At 41.3% G+C, this 18,238-nt stretch overlaps 4 protein-coding genes across 5 annotated transcripts; 2 read left to right on the forward strand and 2 right to left on the reverse strand.

The window, feature by feature from the left end:
• Positions 1 to 376: 376 nt before the first annotated feature.
• On the forward strand, positions 377 to 2,314 carry fkbp3 (FKBP prolyl isomerase 3). The gene is made up of 7 exons (XM_069657251.1): positions 377 to 487; positions 848 to 949; positions 1,082 to 1,183; positions 1,268 to 1,403; positions 1,530 to 1,597; positions 1,708 to 1,805; positions 1,963 to 2,314. Exons 1-7 carry the CDS (start codon positions 383 to 385, stop codon positions 2,015 to 2,017), a joined length of 666 nt encoding a protein of 221 aa, XP_069513352.1. The 5' UTR covers positions 377 to 382; the 3' UTR covers positions 2,018 to 2,314.
• A 526-nt stretch (positions 2,315 to 2,840) lies between these two features.
• On the reverse strand, positions 2,841 to 4,544 carry faua (FAU ubiquitin like and ribosomal protein S30 fusion a). Its single transcript, XM_069656506.1, has 5 exons — positions 4,490 to 4,544; positions 3,940 to 4,021; positions 3,635 to 3,779; positions 3,196 to 3,251; positions 2,841 to 3,071 (listed from the first exon to the last, which is right to left on the reverse strand). Exons 2-5 carry the CDS (start codon positions 4,012 to 4,014, stop codon positions 2,946 to 2,948), a joined length of 402 nt encoding a protein of 133 aa, XP_069512607.1. The 5' UTR covers positions 4,015 to 4,021; positions 4,490 to 4,544; the 3' UTR covers positions 2,841 to 2,945.
• Positions 4,545 to 5,060: 516 nt separating this feature from the next.
• prpf39 (PRP39 pre-mRNA processing factor 39 homolog (yeast)) lies at positions 5,061 to 13,044 on the reverse strand. Of its 2 annotated transcripts, none has more exons than XM_069657767.1 (15): positions 12,937 to 13,044; positions 11,121 to 11,570; positions 10,778 to 10,971; positions 10,511 to 10,636; positions 10,120 to 10,238; positions 9,836 to 10,003; positions 9,454 to 9,634; positions 8,932 to 9,039; positions 8,665 to 8,829; positions 8,093 to 8,219; positions 7,714 to 7,982; positions 6,381 to 6,565; positions 6,209 to 6,292; positions 5,924 to 6,038; positions 5,061 to 5,714 (listed from the first exon to the last, which is right to left on the reverse strand). In XM_069657767.1, exons 1-15 carry the CDS (start codon positions 12,947 to 12,949, stop codon positions 5,628 to 5,630), a joined length of 2,391 nt encoding a protein of 796 aa, XP_069513868.1. In that variant the 5' UTR covers positions 12,950 to 13,044; the 3' UTR covers positions 5,061 to 5,627. The 2 variants fall into 2 exon arrangements, with proteins under 2 accessions (XP_069513868.1, XP_069513866.1); XM_069657765.1 differs by having other exon boundaries at positions 5,061 to 5,717.
• Positions 13,045 to 15,619: 2,575 nt separating this feature from the next.
• On the forward strand, positions 15,620 to 18,168 carry arf6a (ADP-ribosylation factor 6a). Its single transcript, XM_069657768.1, has 2 exons — positions 15,620 to 15,731; positions 15,863 to 18,168. The coding sequence occupies exon 2, from the start codon at positions 16,501 to 16,503 to the stop codon at positions 17,026 to 17,028; it is 528 nt and encodes a 175-aa protein (XP_069513869.1). The 5' UTR covers positions 15,620 to 15,731; positions 15,863 to 16,500; the 3' UTR covers positions 17,029 to 18,168.
• Positions 18,169 to 18,238: the final 70 nt, after the last annotated feature.

An 18,238-nucleotide genomic window follows, 5' to 3' on the forward strand; every position in this document is an offset into this window, starting at 1 on the left:
TTCATTCGTCCACTAGGTGGCAGACACTCGTCAGAGAGAAATAGCTCGCTCTAATACTGGTTTTGAGACTCCCAAATTATAAGTATAGGCTTACATGAATAAAGTTTGGCATACATTTATTTATATTGTGTGCTTGCCTTATAAATGTAACGATTATTTAATGCTTTAACCATAAAAATCGACCAGTTTGATATCTATGTTCAGAATGCACTGTGTGCTGTGATTTGTTTTTCACCGGACCTTTTTTTTTTTAAATGTCAAAAATATTACCTGACGTTTTTAATATGTTAGAATAAAATGTGTCATAAAAAATATAACAAAAATTTATTTTCAGTTTTTATATACGCCACAGGGGTCAAAGTTGATCAGTTCGCCTCTCAAAATGGCGGATGAACCAACACGGGAGTGGAGCGATGAGCAGCTCAAAAGTGATGATTTACCCAAAAAAGACATTATAAAGTTCATTCAGGATAATGCAGCCCACTCGGTATGTTGATCACTTTAGTCTCTTTGCAGGTTTACAGTGCATACTTGTAGTTTACAGTGTTTATGCTCCCTTTGAAGCGCAGCATGCAGCATGGTTAGCTCGTGGGAGCCAAACAGGAAGACTGCTGTGTTTTAGTATCTTGGGAGGCAGAATGTACTGCAGTATAGAGTTCTGTTATTACACGAATGTGATTCACAATTTAGATAAAAGGCACAGCGAGTGGATTAATCTGACTAGCAGCACAAACAATTCCATTTACTTTTTGCTTTCATTTTAAAATTGTCGGGCCATAACCAGAACCTGTCAGTGATGTCACAGAAGATGCTCATACAAAGCACTTAACGCATTTTCCCTTTTCAGTTCCTGAATGAGCACAAGCTGCTGGGAAACATCAAAAATGTTGCCAAAACAGCAAAGAAAGAACAACTGATTATCGCCTACAACCAGCTCTTTGAGAGCAAAGTAAGTGATGCTAATGAGACATGATATTGCACTTTGTCACACTGCATCCTATGTCGTTCATGCGATCTATCTGAGAAACGCATCCAATAACAAATATATATGTGTGTGTGTTTCATGCTTTGTCATCTGCAGAAGTTTAAAGGCACAGAACCCATTGAGGAAGTGACAGAACAGGTTAAGGCTGTGAAAATTGAAGAGAAGCCCAAAGAAGTCAAGACAGAAGTTGTGGATGAGGTACTGATCTGGTCCGCATGTTGGATTTTCAGTAATTGCTTTGCACATATATAAACTTACATGAGCTGCTCCTGCTTTCTTTAGGGTCCACCCAAGTTCACCAAGGCCGTGCTGAAGAAAGGTGACAAGGAAAACTTTCCAAAGAAAGGCGACACAGTGGGCTGCTGGTACACCGGCTCCCTGGAGGATGGAACCGTCTTTGACACCAATATTCCCACAAGTATGTCGGACCAGCAGCTGACAGCTAACAACACTTTTCCTTCATGTTTATGGATACAGTTGAAATAAATACCCTGTGATAAAGTCCTGCATTTGGGCTTAAACCATCACTTCTCTGTCCCTGCAGCGGCAAGAAAGAAGAAACAGACTAAACCACTTACCTTCAAAGTTGGCCTGGGCAGAGTCATCAGAGGAGTACGTGATTGTTATGGGTTTCTTTTGCTCCGTGCATCCAAACTTTTGTTAGCTCCAAAATAAGACATCTTTCTCCAACATGCATCATCAATTCTCCTCTCCTTTCTCAGTGGGATGAGGGCATTCTTACAATGAGCAAGGGTGAAACAGCTCGCTTGGAGATCGAACCAGAGTGGGCCTACGGAAAAAAGGGTCTGCCTGACTCCAAGTATCCTTTTCTTTGGCTGAATTATATTCTGTGCATGCCATGTGCTCAGCTCCTTAAAGGAGCCATGTTTGTTTGTTTATTAACTGTTATTGATGTTAAAAGATTAACCATAACTTTGCATCACCTGCCGTCTTTTCCTTAATTCCACTTTTACCAGAGTTCCACCCAACGCAAAGCTGATTTTCGAGGTCGAGCTGGTGTCCGTGGATTAACTGACACATTCTGACCAGCATGCACTACATTTCAAGGACAGATGGAGAAAAAAAAAAGAAAACCCACCGGCCTTGTTGTAAAGATTCAATTTAAAATGGCATTTGGACTGCGCCGTTCTGTTTCTACTTTGTCTCCTCTATTATCACGTTGCAAGAAAGCACTAGTTATTACGGCGTTTTATGTTTGGCTTGTCAATAATGTAAATATGAGACACCCTGAAACCTTAAACTGTATTTTTGTTTGGTTCTTTTGCATGTACAATGTAAATGAGAAATAAACCTGTTTCAGAGAGTTAATCAGAAGGAATGAGAATTATTCACTGTGTGGTCACTGTGTTCACTGTCGATGAAATAGAAACTAGTTACTTAACAAGTTATTGAATTTCAATATGTTGTAGTTAATTACTGATTGACATCGCTTTGGAACTCTTCTTAGATCCCATTAAATTTAAAGTAGACTGTCTTGTGTTTAAATAATTCACTATTCTGGTACAAAAGCTACAACTTGTGCACTGATTGCAAGTTAACACAACCAGTCTGAATGTTCTTAGGCTGATAAAACTGCACGTTAACCCAGATTTCTCTTCAAAGACACTTAATACAAGGTTTAAAACCCACTAACAAGTTACGAAACTAAAAAAGGTAAACAATGAAAAGGAAAACTAAGCCTTTTTCAAAGAAACTACAGTAGATTGGTGACAAGTAATCCTTTACATGTTGAATGGATTTTAAATGACAGTATATTTGACATGCAGTCCCTCAAATAGCATCTGGTCTGCAAAAAGGACACCACTGAAAATCAAAAGATGCATCACAAAAGCAGTTTTTTGTCCAAGCCAAATATTTTATTCTGTATTGAAAGACAACATTGAACTTGGTAAAAACTGATGGGTGATGACCGGGATTCTCCTTTAGGGCATTGAAGCACTTAGGAGTTGGCGTTGGGTCCCTTCTTCTTTCCGAAGGTGGGCACAACGTTCACGAAGCGTCTGTTGTACTGGATGCGACGCTTAGCACGGCCGGTCTTCTTCTTCTTCTTCTCCTGCTTGTCAACCTGGACAACATGACAAGGAGAGGCATCAGTCATTATTCTGTTTTTACTCAAGATAAGAATTCATAAATGCACAGGTTTGTATTATACCAGTACAAAACGGTAAAAAGCATAAACATTTTCTTACCTTGGGTGTCTGTCCCCTGACTTTTCCAGCACGAGCCAGAGAGCCGTGAACCTTACCTGAGGAGGGGAAAAAGGAAATGAAAAGTGTTCATTAGGACATTTGACAGGCAGACTTAGGCTCCTTAAGTTGTTTAAAACACAAACAGGGACATGATTTAATGAAAACATTTAGATATTTCTGTGTCCATTTTTTATGATGGTTTTTGACATGACGGCTTGTGCCACAGTGATGTCGGTTTGGCTATCACGCCTGACAGGATGGAGAACACAAACTAAACAGGAAACACTGGCTTTATGATCTTTATCCCAACAGTTTATGAAAAACTGCATGAATTTGGCTCTAGAGGATGAGTGATCACATAACAATATTTTAAACAGGAGACTACAAAAACATTATATCCATTGTTACTGAGAATATGCAGATGGATTTGTGTACCGACCTCCCAGCAGCCTGCCAGCTACCTCCAGGGTGCAGTGCTCTGAGATGCCACAGGATGCCAGAGAGGCTTCATCCTCCAGTGGGCACCCAGCAAGCAACAGCACCTGATCCTCAACCAGGAGACCCTCAAGATCCTGGACATGGGCCTGAGAGAGAGACACAGGAGAATAAATATTATTTAAACTCTTTACACGTGAAATTAATACTACAGTTCATTTTATTGGCAACAGTACTTTTAATTAAGATTATTAGAATTATTAAAATTAAAAGGTTTGGGGTTTTCTCAAGAAAATGCAGATGTTTTACCTTGATCTGTCCAACAGTCTCCTGTCCGGTCACCTCAAGGGTGTGAGTGTTCTGGGCACGTAAGAAGAGCTGCATCTTGATGCTACAAGAAAGAAAGAAAAGGACCAAACCACAGTCATTGCATTAGGTACTATTGCGGAAATATACTTGTGGCGTTGCTATGAGCTGACAACTGAGCTGACAGCAAACTAACCCCGCACTAATATGTCCGAGATTCTAACATGAGTGAAACATTTAAATACACTTTTTAAGTAAACCCTAAAAAAAAAAAAGCTTGAAACTTTAAATATTACGAGAAACGATAAAAGCAACGTGCTGGGAACTTGAACAGACATGTCCCTCTTGGATCTTGCTAATGCTCTGCTAGCATAACTAGCCGCATGGGGCACGCGTTTCTTAAATTCGCTTAAAAATACACGAAATTCAGGGCAACTACTGGAAATAAAGTATTACTTAGGTTCAATGGTCATATAGGTGCTATAATCGCCTCCCAGTTTCAATAAGAGTTTTACAAAACTCTGATTTTTTACATAAATTGCTCAGGCCTTACCTCGTTTGATGCTAGTCGTTCAACGCTAGGCATAGAAAGGGCTGTTTGAGGGCCGACACTGCGCATGTGCGGATTTACGTATCCCGGGTTGGAAGCGGTGGCCACGCCCATCGAACTTTGGTGTGTGATGCAGTTATATTGAGTGATCAAATACTTTTTAAATGTTCTTTATTATCGGCAACGCCCCCTATCATTACAGTTAGTCACGCACAGATCAAGTTTAATTACAATCGTTTAATCATCTACCTCACTAGGTCATTATAAACAGGCTCTAGTTTGAGCAGTCCTGGGTGTATTTGCACTTTCAAGCTATGGTCTCATTTCTTTGCGACTCAGCTCAACTTTTCAATGTAATAAACGTTAAGTACAAGCAAAATATTGTATTTGTACATTAACTATTAGTTCTAATCATTTGAGGTTCACTGGACAGTCAACAAAAATATATGTGGTGTATTAAACACATTCTTGATTGCAGAATTGTGTCTGTAATGTCTGTTGATTGCTCATGGCCACTTCAGCCATCATTTAAGATATTTAGGAAATAAAATATGAAGAATTAAACATGGGAAAATTCAGGATATCAATCTCTTTATTATGAAATCAAGTCAAAATAAAAAAGGAGGAACTCTTCATTTTGTTTATGGAAACATAACCATGAAATATTAAAAATCTTTCAGTTTTGGGAGGGGAAAAAACACACAACTCAGAGGTACAATTAATAATGCCTCCTTTACAAGTTTAAATCTTAAACACAAAGAAAGAGACCAAACTAAGTCATCCGATCTAAAAGATAAAAAGCCTTTACCACACAGGGAAAAATAAATCTGCCTTCACAATTAACATGCATTAAACAACCCAAAAAAAGCAGCCAGTGTTGGAGATGATGGATGAGCTATTCAGATTTTTCTTTTCAAACATGAATAATAAACATGACTGCCATGGAGGGCCATGTGCGTTATTTTCCATATGATGGCTACAAAGTTTAATTAAACTGTTTAGCACACATTAAACCCCAAAGAAGCATATCAGCTTCTGTGGTCTGACTGAACTCTCCATGACAGCCATGTTCAGAGATGTAGGCAGGGCAGAAGGGATGCTTTCCTCTTGAGTCTCCATCTTCACGTCAGGATTTTGTCCATTATGTAGGAGGAGGCGGGTAGTACTGGTTATACTGGCCGTATTGATTGTACTGCCCCCAGGAGTTTTGTCCCCAACCGCCATATTGCTGCTAAAAAAAAAGGAGAAAAGGTAAGTTTCCAACAGGCTAAAAAAAAACATGAGCTTGATTGATATTTGAATTTAAAAAACACCAATTCAAGTTATTGCTAGAAAATACACACAATAATGCTGTAAATGACCAAACATGCTTGGTATGACTAGTGAAAGTAAGGAAACTTTTGTCTATTCCATCAGCTACTCGGATAAGAAACCCACCTGGTACCAGTTGTAGTTGTATGCCGAGTTGTTTGCCGAAGTGTCCGTCACTGCGTTGGCTGCACCAGAGGAGCCGTCCTCAACACGCTGCCTCTTAGCATCAGGTTCCTGGGAGCTGGAGACCAACAGTTTCAAGTTAGTCGTCATTTTTAAAAAGGTACATAACCAAGAAATAAAGTGTGTTACATTCCTACATACTGCTTAAATGGAAAGTTACTTAAAAAGGACTAAATTTGATGAAATTTTGATGTGTTGATGTGACCCAAGCCCTGTCCCATTATCTACCTGTCATACCCGTTCTCGGCCTTCCTCTTGGCGGGTTCGCTTTCTTTCTGGAGTTTCTGATGTTCCTCATTTGCAGCCACAAGCCTAAAAGATGCGAAAGAATAAATTAACTACACTTCAAACATGACAAAGAGAACATGTCAAATACTCTCTTTAAAAAGAAAAAACGTACACATTTATGTCACTGCCAAAGTCCTCGAGGAACTCCACTTTGCGCTGGCTGAAGAGGAGGCGAGATTCAAGGGGCATCGGGCTCTGCAGGGCTCGGTCGAAACAAGCCAAGATCTCAGCCTCATTCTGTGTCACGTCGCCGCTGTACTCCAGCTCCAGCAGGTTCAGATACAACTTTGGACTCGTCTGTAAAGCCATTATAATATTACTTCTCAGAATGAATGCAATACAGGCATAGTGACAAGAGGTGTGTCTTATTTTGAAAATCCCATGTACTCCAGTTTCTCCGACTGGTGAGAAGAATCTACAGGAGGAACACAACTAGCCAACTACCCAAGATCCCCCACAGTACCTCCTTTAAAATAAAATGTCTATAAATATTGTTAAATCAAAAGTAGGACTTGTTTTCTGTTAGAATGAAATATAAACAATTATTTTCAGTTACACAAAGAGAGAAATTAAAAGTGTGAACCAGAGTGCTAAGCAGTGGAGAAAGCACCCTTTCCTTGATGTGACGCAGTATATATAGTGTAACATTAATTTAGGCAAGATATGACTGTCTACAGACGAACACACCCTTCAGATATCATTCACTGTTGAACCTTGTACTTGCCTTTAAATAGGGCTGTTGGTAAAAGTACAAATCCAGCAAGTATATGAATGACCTGAACAACATGGGTCTTTTCATAAAAACAAAAACATCCAAATGGCAACATTGAAGGATTTAATAACGGTTAGCAGATCACAAGTGGTCAGCTCTAAGTGCAGCTGTTAACGCGCAGCCTCATTCACCTGTTATCGTGGCTGTGCACAGAAAAAGACGACATTGAGGGACATGTTATTGAGTCAGGGATAGACCATGAGGAACACAAATGTTTCATAGTGGAGACGAGCAGCTATAACGTAAGTCTGTCTCCTCACTGCGCTGCATTGTTAGAAACTATGATGAGCTGCTCTTGGATCACATCTGTTACCCGCGTCGTCTCTCACGCTCCTCCCTCGTCAGTTTGAGACTGTGCTGTAGTGAAAAATTAAATGCAATCTCCCTCACTGAATAAATACAAACACGATCTGTCCTGTATTTCCGTGCACACCACACTCTAATGCATAAACCATGTCTTCACATGCTAGGAATGACATGAAATATATAATAAACCTGGCGAGCGATAGGATCTCAATTGTTCCTTATTCTGTCCTGGGTGTGTTTACACCTGTACTCAAGGTTGTCCACTTATGATCCGATCACTCAAACCCTTTGATGATTCCAGGTGTAAATTACCTCTATCTGTACTATTTCTGTATGCATCTGTTGAAGGTCACAAACAGGCGCTCACCTGGTCTTTTTCAATAGCATCGAGCAGCACCTTCCTGGCCTTGCTCAGACTTCTCTGCACCTTCATCTGCTGCCTGGCCAGCTTCACAGCATAGAAAGATGTCTCAGTAGCATTCTTCGCAGACTCCATCGCTTCCTGTAACAGGGCCTCTGCTTCCTCCAAGTTTCCATGGCGACGCTCAAGGCTGACCCTCCGAAGGCGCACCATGGCCAGGCCTGGGACTGCCGCCTCCAGGGACTTCAGGATGTCACGAGCCTCGTCTATGCTGCCTGGGCAAAGAAAAAAGAACAGTTGGGTCAGTGTGGCTTTAATCAAATTATATTGTGCATCACTATAGACACAAAATGCCACACCCTATGATTTTTTGGCCTGGACTCACCTTGCTGCTCCTCAAAGGCAGCCCACAGCAAGTGGGTGGCTGGTTTCTTGGGCAGATGGATGGTACACGCCTTCTTGTAGACATGTCTCACACCGTCAGTGCTGTAGCCCTCTAGATATTTTGCATACTTCAGAGTGAAAAAGAGAAAGCGAGTTGGAAGAAATGCAGGAGAGGACAGAGAAAAAGAACAGAGGAGAAAGAGAAAAAAAGGCAAAAGAGACAACACATTTTAAACCCAAAACTTCAGTTGAGAGAAACAGTGAATTTCTTCATTGACAAGATCGTTTTTAGAAATTTTCTGTGTAAACCCATCAGCACCTTCATGGAACCAATTAGATAAGTTTCTGTAAGGTAGTGGGAGACGAAGAAGATGCAACGTAGTAGTTGGCAAATGCTGCAGTCAAATCTTGTGTGGCAAGCTGGCCATCCCCTAATACAACAGATACAGTCACATATCAACGTTACACGCAAAGAGAGTGCAGGACGATTTACTGTGTCGTTGTGATTATCATCGTTGTTGGGGAAGTGCAGGGAGGTAGCGGGAGTGAGAGAGAGGTTAAGGGTCACGTTACCTTGGTCCAGAACTCCTCGTAGAGCGCACAGGCGATGAGGCACCGCTCAAAAAGCACGACCACGCGCTCCGGGGTCCCGTTTTCGATTTCAAAGTCCAGGTACTCCTTCCAGTTGTTCAGCTGGGTCTTCTCTAAAGCTTTGACGTGGAAGTATGGTCTCTTGATCTAAAAAGACATAAACGAATGTTAGCTTTACGTGCTCATGTATATAAAGACAAAGCATACATCAAATAATTCACATGGTTATGAGAAAAACAAGACACATACCCCTTCTTCAAACGTCCAGCGCTTGCTGACTTCATGTTCGTTGTGGTTGAAGACCTCCTGCCGGACCTCGATAACCTTGTGGCGCATGTTCTCAATCTCTGTCACCCTCTACATTAAGACACACACAAAAAGAGACATGGTCAACACCCTTACATTCACATTAACCGATGACTTTCTCCACTTGATGTAAAAACTGCAAGTCCTGCAGCCGAGGATTTACATCACCATGAGGTTGTCAGACACAAGAAGCCTGCAGAGGGGGGAGGTATGTTTGCACCCTGCATGTCAGCCTCTGGGTGCAGATGCTTGGGTCAACGTGGTTTAAGGGCGAGTCCCTGACTGGATGCCAACTTGAATCCCACCTGGCATTCAGTGGCTTGGCTGCTGACATAAAGAAACCTCTTCAAACCTGAACAAAGTTCTTTCCATTGCATCATGGAGAACAGGCAAGCTCCTGTGAACCCTGCAAGCAGTACTTTTGTAAATGTGTCTCTCCTGCAGGATTGGTTAATGGATTTTTACCTTAGCAGGATCCGCTAGGTCCTCTGTACCAGGCGGCAGGTCCTCCTGAGGAGCTGGTGTCTCGTCATCCTCGCTGACCATCGCCGACAGGCTGTTTTTAGAGAGCTCGAGCCTGAGCTGAACAAACTCCTCTTCTGACAGGAAGTGTTTGGGGTTGTTGCTCTGCACATGATCTTTGAACCTGAAAAGATTACAACAGGTAAAGATACAATTAAATGGATGGTTTGAAAGGGTCTTTTCAATGGTCTTCGTCATCTATAAAACAGATAGATATTTCTTATTTAAACTCTCAGAACTCCTCTCTCAGGAGTATAACTCATATACGAATAGAACCACACACAACATGAATAACAGCAAAGTTTTATTCTGTTTTTCCTGTTACCTCTGGAAGTGCTGGGAATAGAGCTGGGTCGGGATGCCCAAGATGCGGTCATAGATGGCGGTGACGTTAGCCAGCTTCTCCTGCTCTGTCTCCCAGTTGACGAAGGCCTCCCAAAGACGGTCAGAGCGAAAGTCTGTGCCTGCAGCGAGCACTGCATGTTCGTAGGCACTAATGGCAGAAAATAAAAGGAAAGATTGTGAACTATGAGCTTGTTGGTGTTCAGAAATGGCTACTAAATATTTAGTTCAATTAAGGGGTTCACACAGAAAAAAAGAGTTACTCACGCTCTAATGCGTCCCTCTGTGTCCGGGTCAGCAGCGTCTGAGTTCTCTTTGATGAAGGTCAGGTAGTGCAGCCACAGGTCCACACTGAGAGGGATTGCCTGCAAGCCTCTTCTGTACACCTGAGAAAAGACCAAACACAGACAAGCCCGTCAATGGCAGGAACTTTTTTACTACATTAATTAAAGTGTCTCCCTCTTTGTCCCCCAGTCTATAATTCTTAAACAGTTAGTACATGCAGTCTCTAGAGGACCTAGGCTTAAGCACAATCACATGGTGTCTGATATAATAATGGGATATAGAAAAGGAACAATGCCAGCACAGTGAAGCTTGTGAGCAGATAACTATCTGATTGGGCAGCTGCTACAAGAAGCAGAACATGTGTGTTGCTTACCTCTTCTGCAACCTGTACATTTCCATGCTTTTTCTCAATATCCGCATACTTCTTCCAGTAGCCGTAGCAGTAGGGATAGCGCAGGAAGAATACATCAAATGCTTTTCTCACAGCTGAAAGGACATTCTGCAAAGGAGAAGTAACAGCAAAAATTATTACTATTTTCCTTTAAGTAACTTTGCAATCATGAATTTAATAGTTTATGATTTAGACCTCATTCTGTTCAAGCGTTGTATTAAACAGTATAAAATACATATGCATGCTTACCTCTTGCTCTACTTGCTGCAGCAGGTAGACCCATCCGTTGAAGTCTTCTGGGTTATCCTCGCACCCTTTGAGGAGCTTTTCAAACTCACTGGGCAGCTCTGGTTCTGCAGGAACAGTCGGTTCCTCAGCTGTGTCTTTGGATTGTTCTTCAAGCTCCATGCCATCTTCTGTCACCTGTGGTGCCTCAGTCACATCTGGAGAAGTTGACAAGGAAGTGGAATCAAGTGGAGGAACAAAACGGTATTTTCCCATACTGAATCTTGCAACTACTCACTAAAAAGACTAATCTTGGCTATAAATATCAAGAACAAAGCATAAACTAAACACCAACTATTTTGATTACCTTGACTGGCATCCGGTACAGCAGCCTCTGTCTCTATTCTCATTTCGTCACTCTCTAACTGAGCCTCCCCGGACTCTTCTTTTTGTTCTGGTGGCTGTACTGGCTCCTCTGTGGGCTGAGGTGGAGGAGGTGGTGGTGGTGGTGGCTGCTCCTCTGGGAAGAGCTGAGCACTGGCGAGTTTAAACTGTTCCACAGCCTTCTCTACAGCACCCAGCTCTGTGGCATTCATCTGCTGATCCGGTAGCTGTGGTTGCTCTGGAGCATCCTGGGATGCATCGGAGTCCTCTGGCAAGATGCTGGTGAGTGGTTCTGGAGCAACCTGATCCATGGACCAGTTTGCAGCTTGGCCTAGAACAGGAAGGTCAGGAAGAAAGGCATCCCCATTGCTCTCCATGGCAGGGGACTCAGTGTCCAGCATTCCAGTAATGGTGTCGTCTGAGAGGTGTAGGCCTGTTGAAAAGCAGGTTGGATTATCACCACAGCTGCAACAATTAGTTCATCAACAGTAATCTTCTATTTTGATTAGAGATATATTTCTTCAGTTGAGCTTTACAAGAAAATATTCTTGTGTCTTGGCTTCTCAAATCTGATTTTCTTTTCCAAGTTTTGGACTGTTGGTCAGACACAGCTATCAAGTTTATGGTATTACAGTGGGTAAATTTTCTATAATTTCATAAATGATTAAGTTAAAAATAACCCAATGGTTAAAATGGCATTGGCAATATAACAACAGTGGCTGAATTGGACAAATAGGAAAGTGTTTTTTTTGATATAACACTGGTTAACACAAGTTATTTCAATTGAGCACTCACACTGAGCCAAAATCATCCCACGAAGTGTTGATCAATCATTGAGAAAATAGATTATTAAGTGCACATCCTGATGATAAAGAACTTTCCAGAACTCGTTTGGTAATGCGTTTTACTTGCAATAGCCTTATGATCAATGTAATACATTGATAATCCTGAAGCAACGTAAGCCCTGGTTTAGAGTTACAGTAGGTCATATCGACATTTTCAAACGTTAATGTTTCCGGCATATTTACTTTCAAGCATATTGCTGATAGGTTGATTAATGTGCACGGTCCTAATTCAATAAAACAATAAAATAAATAAATACAAATAAATAAACTCCACACCGTAAAAGGGCACCCCGACAGAAGCAGCAGCTGCTGCTACAGTTCACTTCCTTGTTCAAACATTAAAACGACGCCAGCTTTAGCTTAAACCCGTGCGCTAACTGCTAAAAATATGCATCCACGTGATCGGTGTCCAAGTTAAATGACACTACTAGTGGCCTTAACAGAATAGCAAAGCCTTATAAATATCGTTGCGTGTTACGGCAACATGATTAATCGCCGTTTTAGCCTTCTTGGCTGTTTGACGCCATGTTGCACCAGGGAGGTTGTTTGCATAGTCAAAGTTCAATCTGAAGTTGGGCCTTGAGTCCGTCTATTTCCTGAGAAGTATCACGGCATCAAAGTGAGCAGGGGTTGTCGTTAGCTTCACATTGGCGCTCGTTTTACTAAGCCATTACGAGCATTTAGTTAGTTAACAACACTTTCCCGCTTAAATTGGGCTATATTTAAGCGTATCAACAAATTATACTCAACTGTGAATTACTACCTTATAAGCTATGCCAACTAGAACAACTACAACGTGTAAAGCATTTGCCTCCATCTCCAGGTAATAGTCGGTACCATCGGCTTCCCCACGTTAGCTAGCCGGCTAACGTTGGCCATTACACAAGGTACCATTGCTAAGGTTATAGTGATACTACATAAATTCCACAAATAAAGACAAGTTCGCGACCTTACCAGTATTTTCCATGAAATTTAGGTCAACCTTCTGAACTCGTGTGCAGCTTTAGAAGTCACTTGGTCTAACCTACTACAGACGGGCGCGCTTCGGCCACCATTCTTAACTGGGAACTTGGGGGAAGAACTGAGACACAGTGTGCGCATGCTCAGTGCAGCACCCGCCCGCGCGCGCTTGTGTGTCTGTGTGGTTCAGTCAGACCTATTAGTATTTGCCAAATTGATACATTTTGATACATTTTTACAAAGTGAAAGTTCATCAGATTATAGTTGCATAAAACTGTGAACTGAAGTATAAAAGTGGTGAGTTTTAACATTGACGATGAGCACATTTTTATTTAATCAACCGAGGGTAATCATGCCAATAACGACGTAGACTTAGTAATAAATTGCCTGCAGTTATACAGATATCGATTACAGAGAGACTGATTAATCACCCGGGCTGATATGTTGGCTGGTACGACTTTATTGCAGATAAAGGTGTTGTCATAGAATATTTGTCAGCAGGACCAAACTGCACAACATAAACTTGTTGTCATTCCATATTTTATTTAACAACCCTTAAATCCACACCATTATATATGCCCTGATCATTTTTATGCGGTATTATAAACATATCAGCCAATCTATATTAGTTAGTAATGTTTTAAACTCTTAAGTATATCAGTATGAGTGTCTTTGTCAGTCTAAATGACTCTTCTGGATTTATATTGTGCACAAATATGTCCTTTGCTTTCATACAGAGAATCCTCAGAATATATAGCCCAGTTGGGATAATCTTTTCAATATATAGCTACAGAATATTAAACGTATAAAAAACTGTAAAATCATAGATTTCAGTCTAATTTAAGCTTGAAATGCCCAAGTAGGTTTATGTTAGTAAATTTCAGTTCAAAGTTCACGAAGCTTATTGAAATCTGTATTTCACGATTTTAGTAATTAGAACATCCTTATGAAATAAGACATATAGGACATAGACTAATTCAGTCCTTTCATTGTTATGGTGTACGCTTTATTTTGTTAATAGTGTTCGTTCTCGATTTTTATAAGAATATGTCAAGTAATATGCTTTCAACGTGTGAAACTAGTTCCTCCTGCCCTGCCCACTCACAACCTCCACGTCACAGTCTGATCATACGGAACCGTTTTGAATGAATGATAAGAAAGACCCGACCGGAAACAATCTCTGGAGAGAACACACACAACTATCTCCTTACATCTGTTTCATTTATAAAGAATATGAGTAATTATTGTGGTACATTAAATATTAGAGGTTATAAAATACATAACGAAAGCTCAAATGGCGTCAACATGAGATAATGGACCGGTCTGCAGTTCAGTTTTTTATAAGCGCGCATGCGAAATGGCGTATGGGGCCTTTAGGTACAGTCGGAAATCTTGAACTGTATAGTGTTTGTTCCCAATGTTCACAGTGGTTTGATTGGAGGCTTGATTGTAAACGGGTTTTTATTCCTAACAATGTAAAAATTTAAAGGCTATATTTTTAAGAATCCTACTTTAGAGGCCTACTTTACATTAATCTGGCTGATCTTTGTACCCAAAGTGACTTACAATAAGTGCATTCAACCTTGTGGATACAACTCAATATTGCAAGAATCATGCAGGTACATCAATTACATCAGATAACCTAACCTGACCTGTGCAGCAACTACTCAAAAGGATGAATGAATTGGCATTTAATTTATAAGTTCAGAAAGTCAAACAGAAAAAACTGATAAGAATTTCCATAAATGTATTAGATCATAATCATAATACATCACAATCTATTTATTGCCATGCTGTCATGTATTTGTTAGGTGCTCGTGCTAGGCCAGTCAATGTTCCAGCAAATGCTATGAGGGTTGGACTAACTTCAAATAGCAATATAACACCATAACATTTTGTTAGGTTGGATTTAACTTTTGACCTTTCTGCAGTTATGTAGGAGTGTACACCTGGGAGTAAAAGTAAGCCAAGATATCACTACCAGGTGAGGTCTGTAGTAGCAGCAGACTTTCAACCAGGGTCAAAGGTCAGTGTAACACTAAATCAATTTGGTATAAAAGCCCCTGAAAGCTCTGCTTTGAATGACAGCGACTGTATAACCCATCAATTGTTATCAGATATTGATTCAAATATTGCTTAATCTTGATTGGTGCAAATAAGTATGCGATGGCCCTTTTTTTTTTTAAACTGAGTCCTGCCTCTTTAGACCAGTTAGAAGAGTATATAAAGGGAAATCTCAAATGTGGTAGGCCTATAACCGTTCTGTCTTACAAAAATGAAATACTATGTCCACGTCTCCCTCATTGTAAGAGGCAGATTTAAAAATATATATTTTCATGAACTTGATTTATCAGTCAACACTGAGGTACACACAGTGCATTTAAAAACATTTAGTAAATAATCTAAAGAGCTGTAACCTATGAAAAAGTGATGACAAGAACCCTACTTAGGCTACTAAATAAAAATTATTATTATTATAAACATACTTATAAGCCTATATTATGACATAGGCTATTTAAATCATAATTAAATTAAGAATGATATAACACTAGAATTTTTTTTTTGCGTTGTCAAACGTCGGAGCTCATGAGGAGCCCCTGAACGCAACACCAGTGTGTGTGAGCAGTGTAGAGGAAGTGGCGGCTGATCTGGGTCCGCACCTTTTCCGGTAACACAGCACCGCCACCGCTGTGACTGAACGGCTGTAGAGCGAGAGAGAGAGGGAGGAAGAGAGACAGAGAGCGGGGAGAAACGGCCCGGGGACTGGGGGATGATTGCCGCAGACGGAGGTACGTATCCCGCTCTTTATCTTTTTGTTTTTGTTTAGCTTTTCTATGCGCAGCGAGAGTCTTTTTTCGGACCCAAAGTTGTCCTCTGTTTCTAACACCCCTCCCTTCTCTGGACCGCTCTTGTGTCACAGGGGGAAGAGAAGAAAGTCGGATGAATCAATGACCTTTTGAAGCGCTCTTCCTCTGGATGTCCCGGCGCAGAGACGGACGGGAGGACGCATATTTTGGTGCGTTTTTAAGAAGGAAAAAAACTGCGCTTTGAAATACATCGACTCGTATTGGCTAAGGGCAAGTGTGGACACCCGGCAGCCAAGGAGGAAGTGGGAACCCCGGGCTTGGGCCTGATTTATATATTCGAAAGAAAAAAAACTGCTGAACGCAGAGTAACAGGTTTTTTAAAGAAGAATATAGAGCTCAAATGTGGATTTTGAAGGAACTTTGAAACAAGTGGATGTAATTTTTTCTTCCTACATTGGAGGGCAGTGGATCATGAAAATATATCCCCACCCAATTCAGCAAAGGATCTACACACACCGCTCCCACTGAAAGCTCACCCTCTCAGGTCACATCATCTTTGTACTCCGGCTAATTGTAGCGGCGTCTTATTCAACTGTACAAACTTGAAAGCCTTTTGAATATTGACACTTGTGTGATTCCACCGCCGCCATCACGTGGAAGGCTTACAGCACACACAGTTGTATTGACTTCTTTCTCTCATCAGAGAAGTCCTATTTTCCTTCCAACAAAGTATTTATGCACAGAAAACAAGATGGGGAAGATGCTGTCAAAGATCTTTGGCAACAAGGAGATGAGAATATTGATGCTTGGACTTGATGCTGCCGGTAAAACGACCATCCTGTACAAGCTGAAGCTGGGACAGTCAGTCACCACCATCCCCACGGTTGGCTTCAACGTGGAGACTGTCACCTATAAGAATGTTAAGTTCAACGTGTGGGACGTTGGCGGCCAGGACAAGATCAGGCCGCTCTGGAGACATTACTACACTGGCACCCAGGGTCTGATTTTCGTGGTGGACTGTGCCGACAGGGACAGGATCGACGAGGCCAGGCAGGAGCTCCACCGGATCATCAACGACCGGGAGATGAACGACACCATCATCCTCATCTTCGCCAACAAACAAGACCTACCTGACGCCATGAAGCCCCACGAGATCCAGGAGAAGCTGGGCCTGACCCGGATCAGAGATAGGAATTGGTACGTTCAGCCCTCGTGTGCGACGACAGGGGATGGACTCTGTGAGGGCCTGACCTGGCTTACCTCAAATTACAAATATTAACGTTTCACCAGCCTGGACACTTTGAGGCAAAAAAAAGTAGCTGAGAATGAAAACACCAGTAAATACATGCAATCTGAAGCAATTAACACCATAACCTCTCTGCTGAGTGTATTTCAAAGAGAGTAGCAGTTATATTTTGTTAATTTTTCCTTTTTGATAATGATTTCACTATAACCACAGATTTCATTTAAACAAAAGACTTTTGCTTTCTTTTTTCTAGTTTGCTTTGGTTCACTTTCTGTATAATCACTTCTCCTTAAAAATACAATAAGCTTAATTTTGGTGCAAATTCTTTTGCTTTCCTCCTTTTATTTTGTATAATTTCCATTGAGGGACTTTTGGAATCATTCTTCTAGTTTTGCGCCTCCTTCAGTATTCCCATGACCCAGCTACATATCCAAAAATGATGGAAAAGTCCGGAAAAACCATCGCCTACATCAGCATATCACTTTGGTGGCTTAAACTGCCTCTGTACTTTGTAAGAATGTGTTTAATGGACGTGTTAGGACCTCGATAAAATACCTGTTTTCATAATTGATTGTACTGGAGTGATTGAGGAAACGTGTCAGTGCTTACTTCCTGTGCCGTGATTACATCCATCATGTCTGCCGTGGCGGTTTGTTTGAAAGACACTACGTGGACGCTGGATATTCAAACACACACACTGTGATATGGATATATACCTTTTTGTTGTTTCAGGGTCTCAATCTGTTACCGCCACTCGTATTATATCACCTTTTGTTTCTTCCAGAGCTTCCATTTCTCTGAGTGTTTCTAGTTTCAGCTGCCTTAAAGGAGGTTACAGGTGCCCAAAAATCAAGACAGCTACTACAGCAGACGTGACGCTCCAATGCTGAGTTTGCACTTTGGGAGGGAAAAGAGGGGGTGGGGTTACCAGCTAGCTGGCTGTGCACATTTTGACTGACTTTTGGACCCCAGCAAATGTTTAAAAACTCCCCAACCCCCCACCTCCACTGTTGGAGCTGCTTCTTCTCTCTTTCTTTAACCTAACATCTTCTGCCTGTGCACTTCAGGTTCCACACACCAGCTATCTGTTAATAGTTCATAAATTCTGCTCTGTTTTATTTTTGTTCCTTTTTTTTGCTATGCTGATGAAATAAAAGAAATGTATCCAGATCAGTATGGAAGTGACGCCTTTTCAATGAGCAGCAGCCACAGTAATATTTCACTTCTGAAAAGCTGAGCTCTG

Source organism: Semicossyphus pulcher, unplaced genomic scaffold, assembly GCF_022749685.1.
Source record: "Semicossyphus pulcher isolate SPU_LCO1_2020_fin unplaced genomic scaffold, fSemPul1.0.p SCAF_11, whole genome shotgun sequence".
Classification (NCBI taxonomy): Eukaryota; Metazoa; Chordata; class Actinopteri; order Labriformes; family Labridae; genus Semicossyphus; species Semicossyphus pulcher.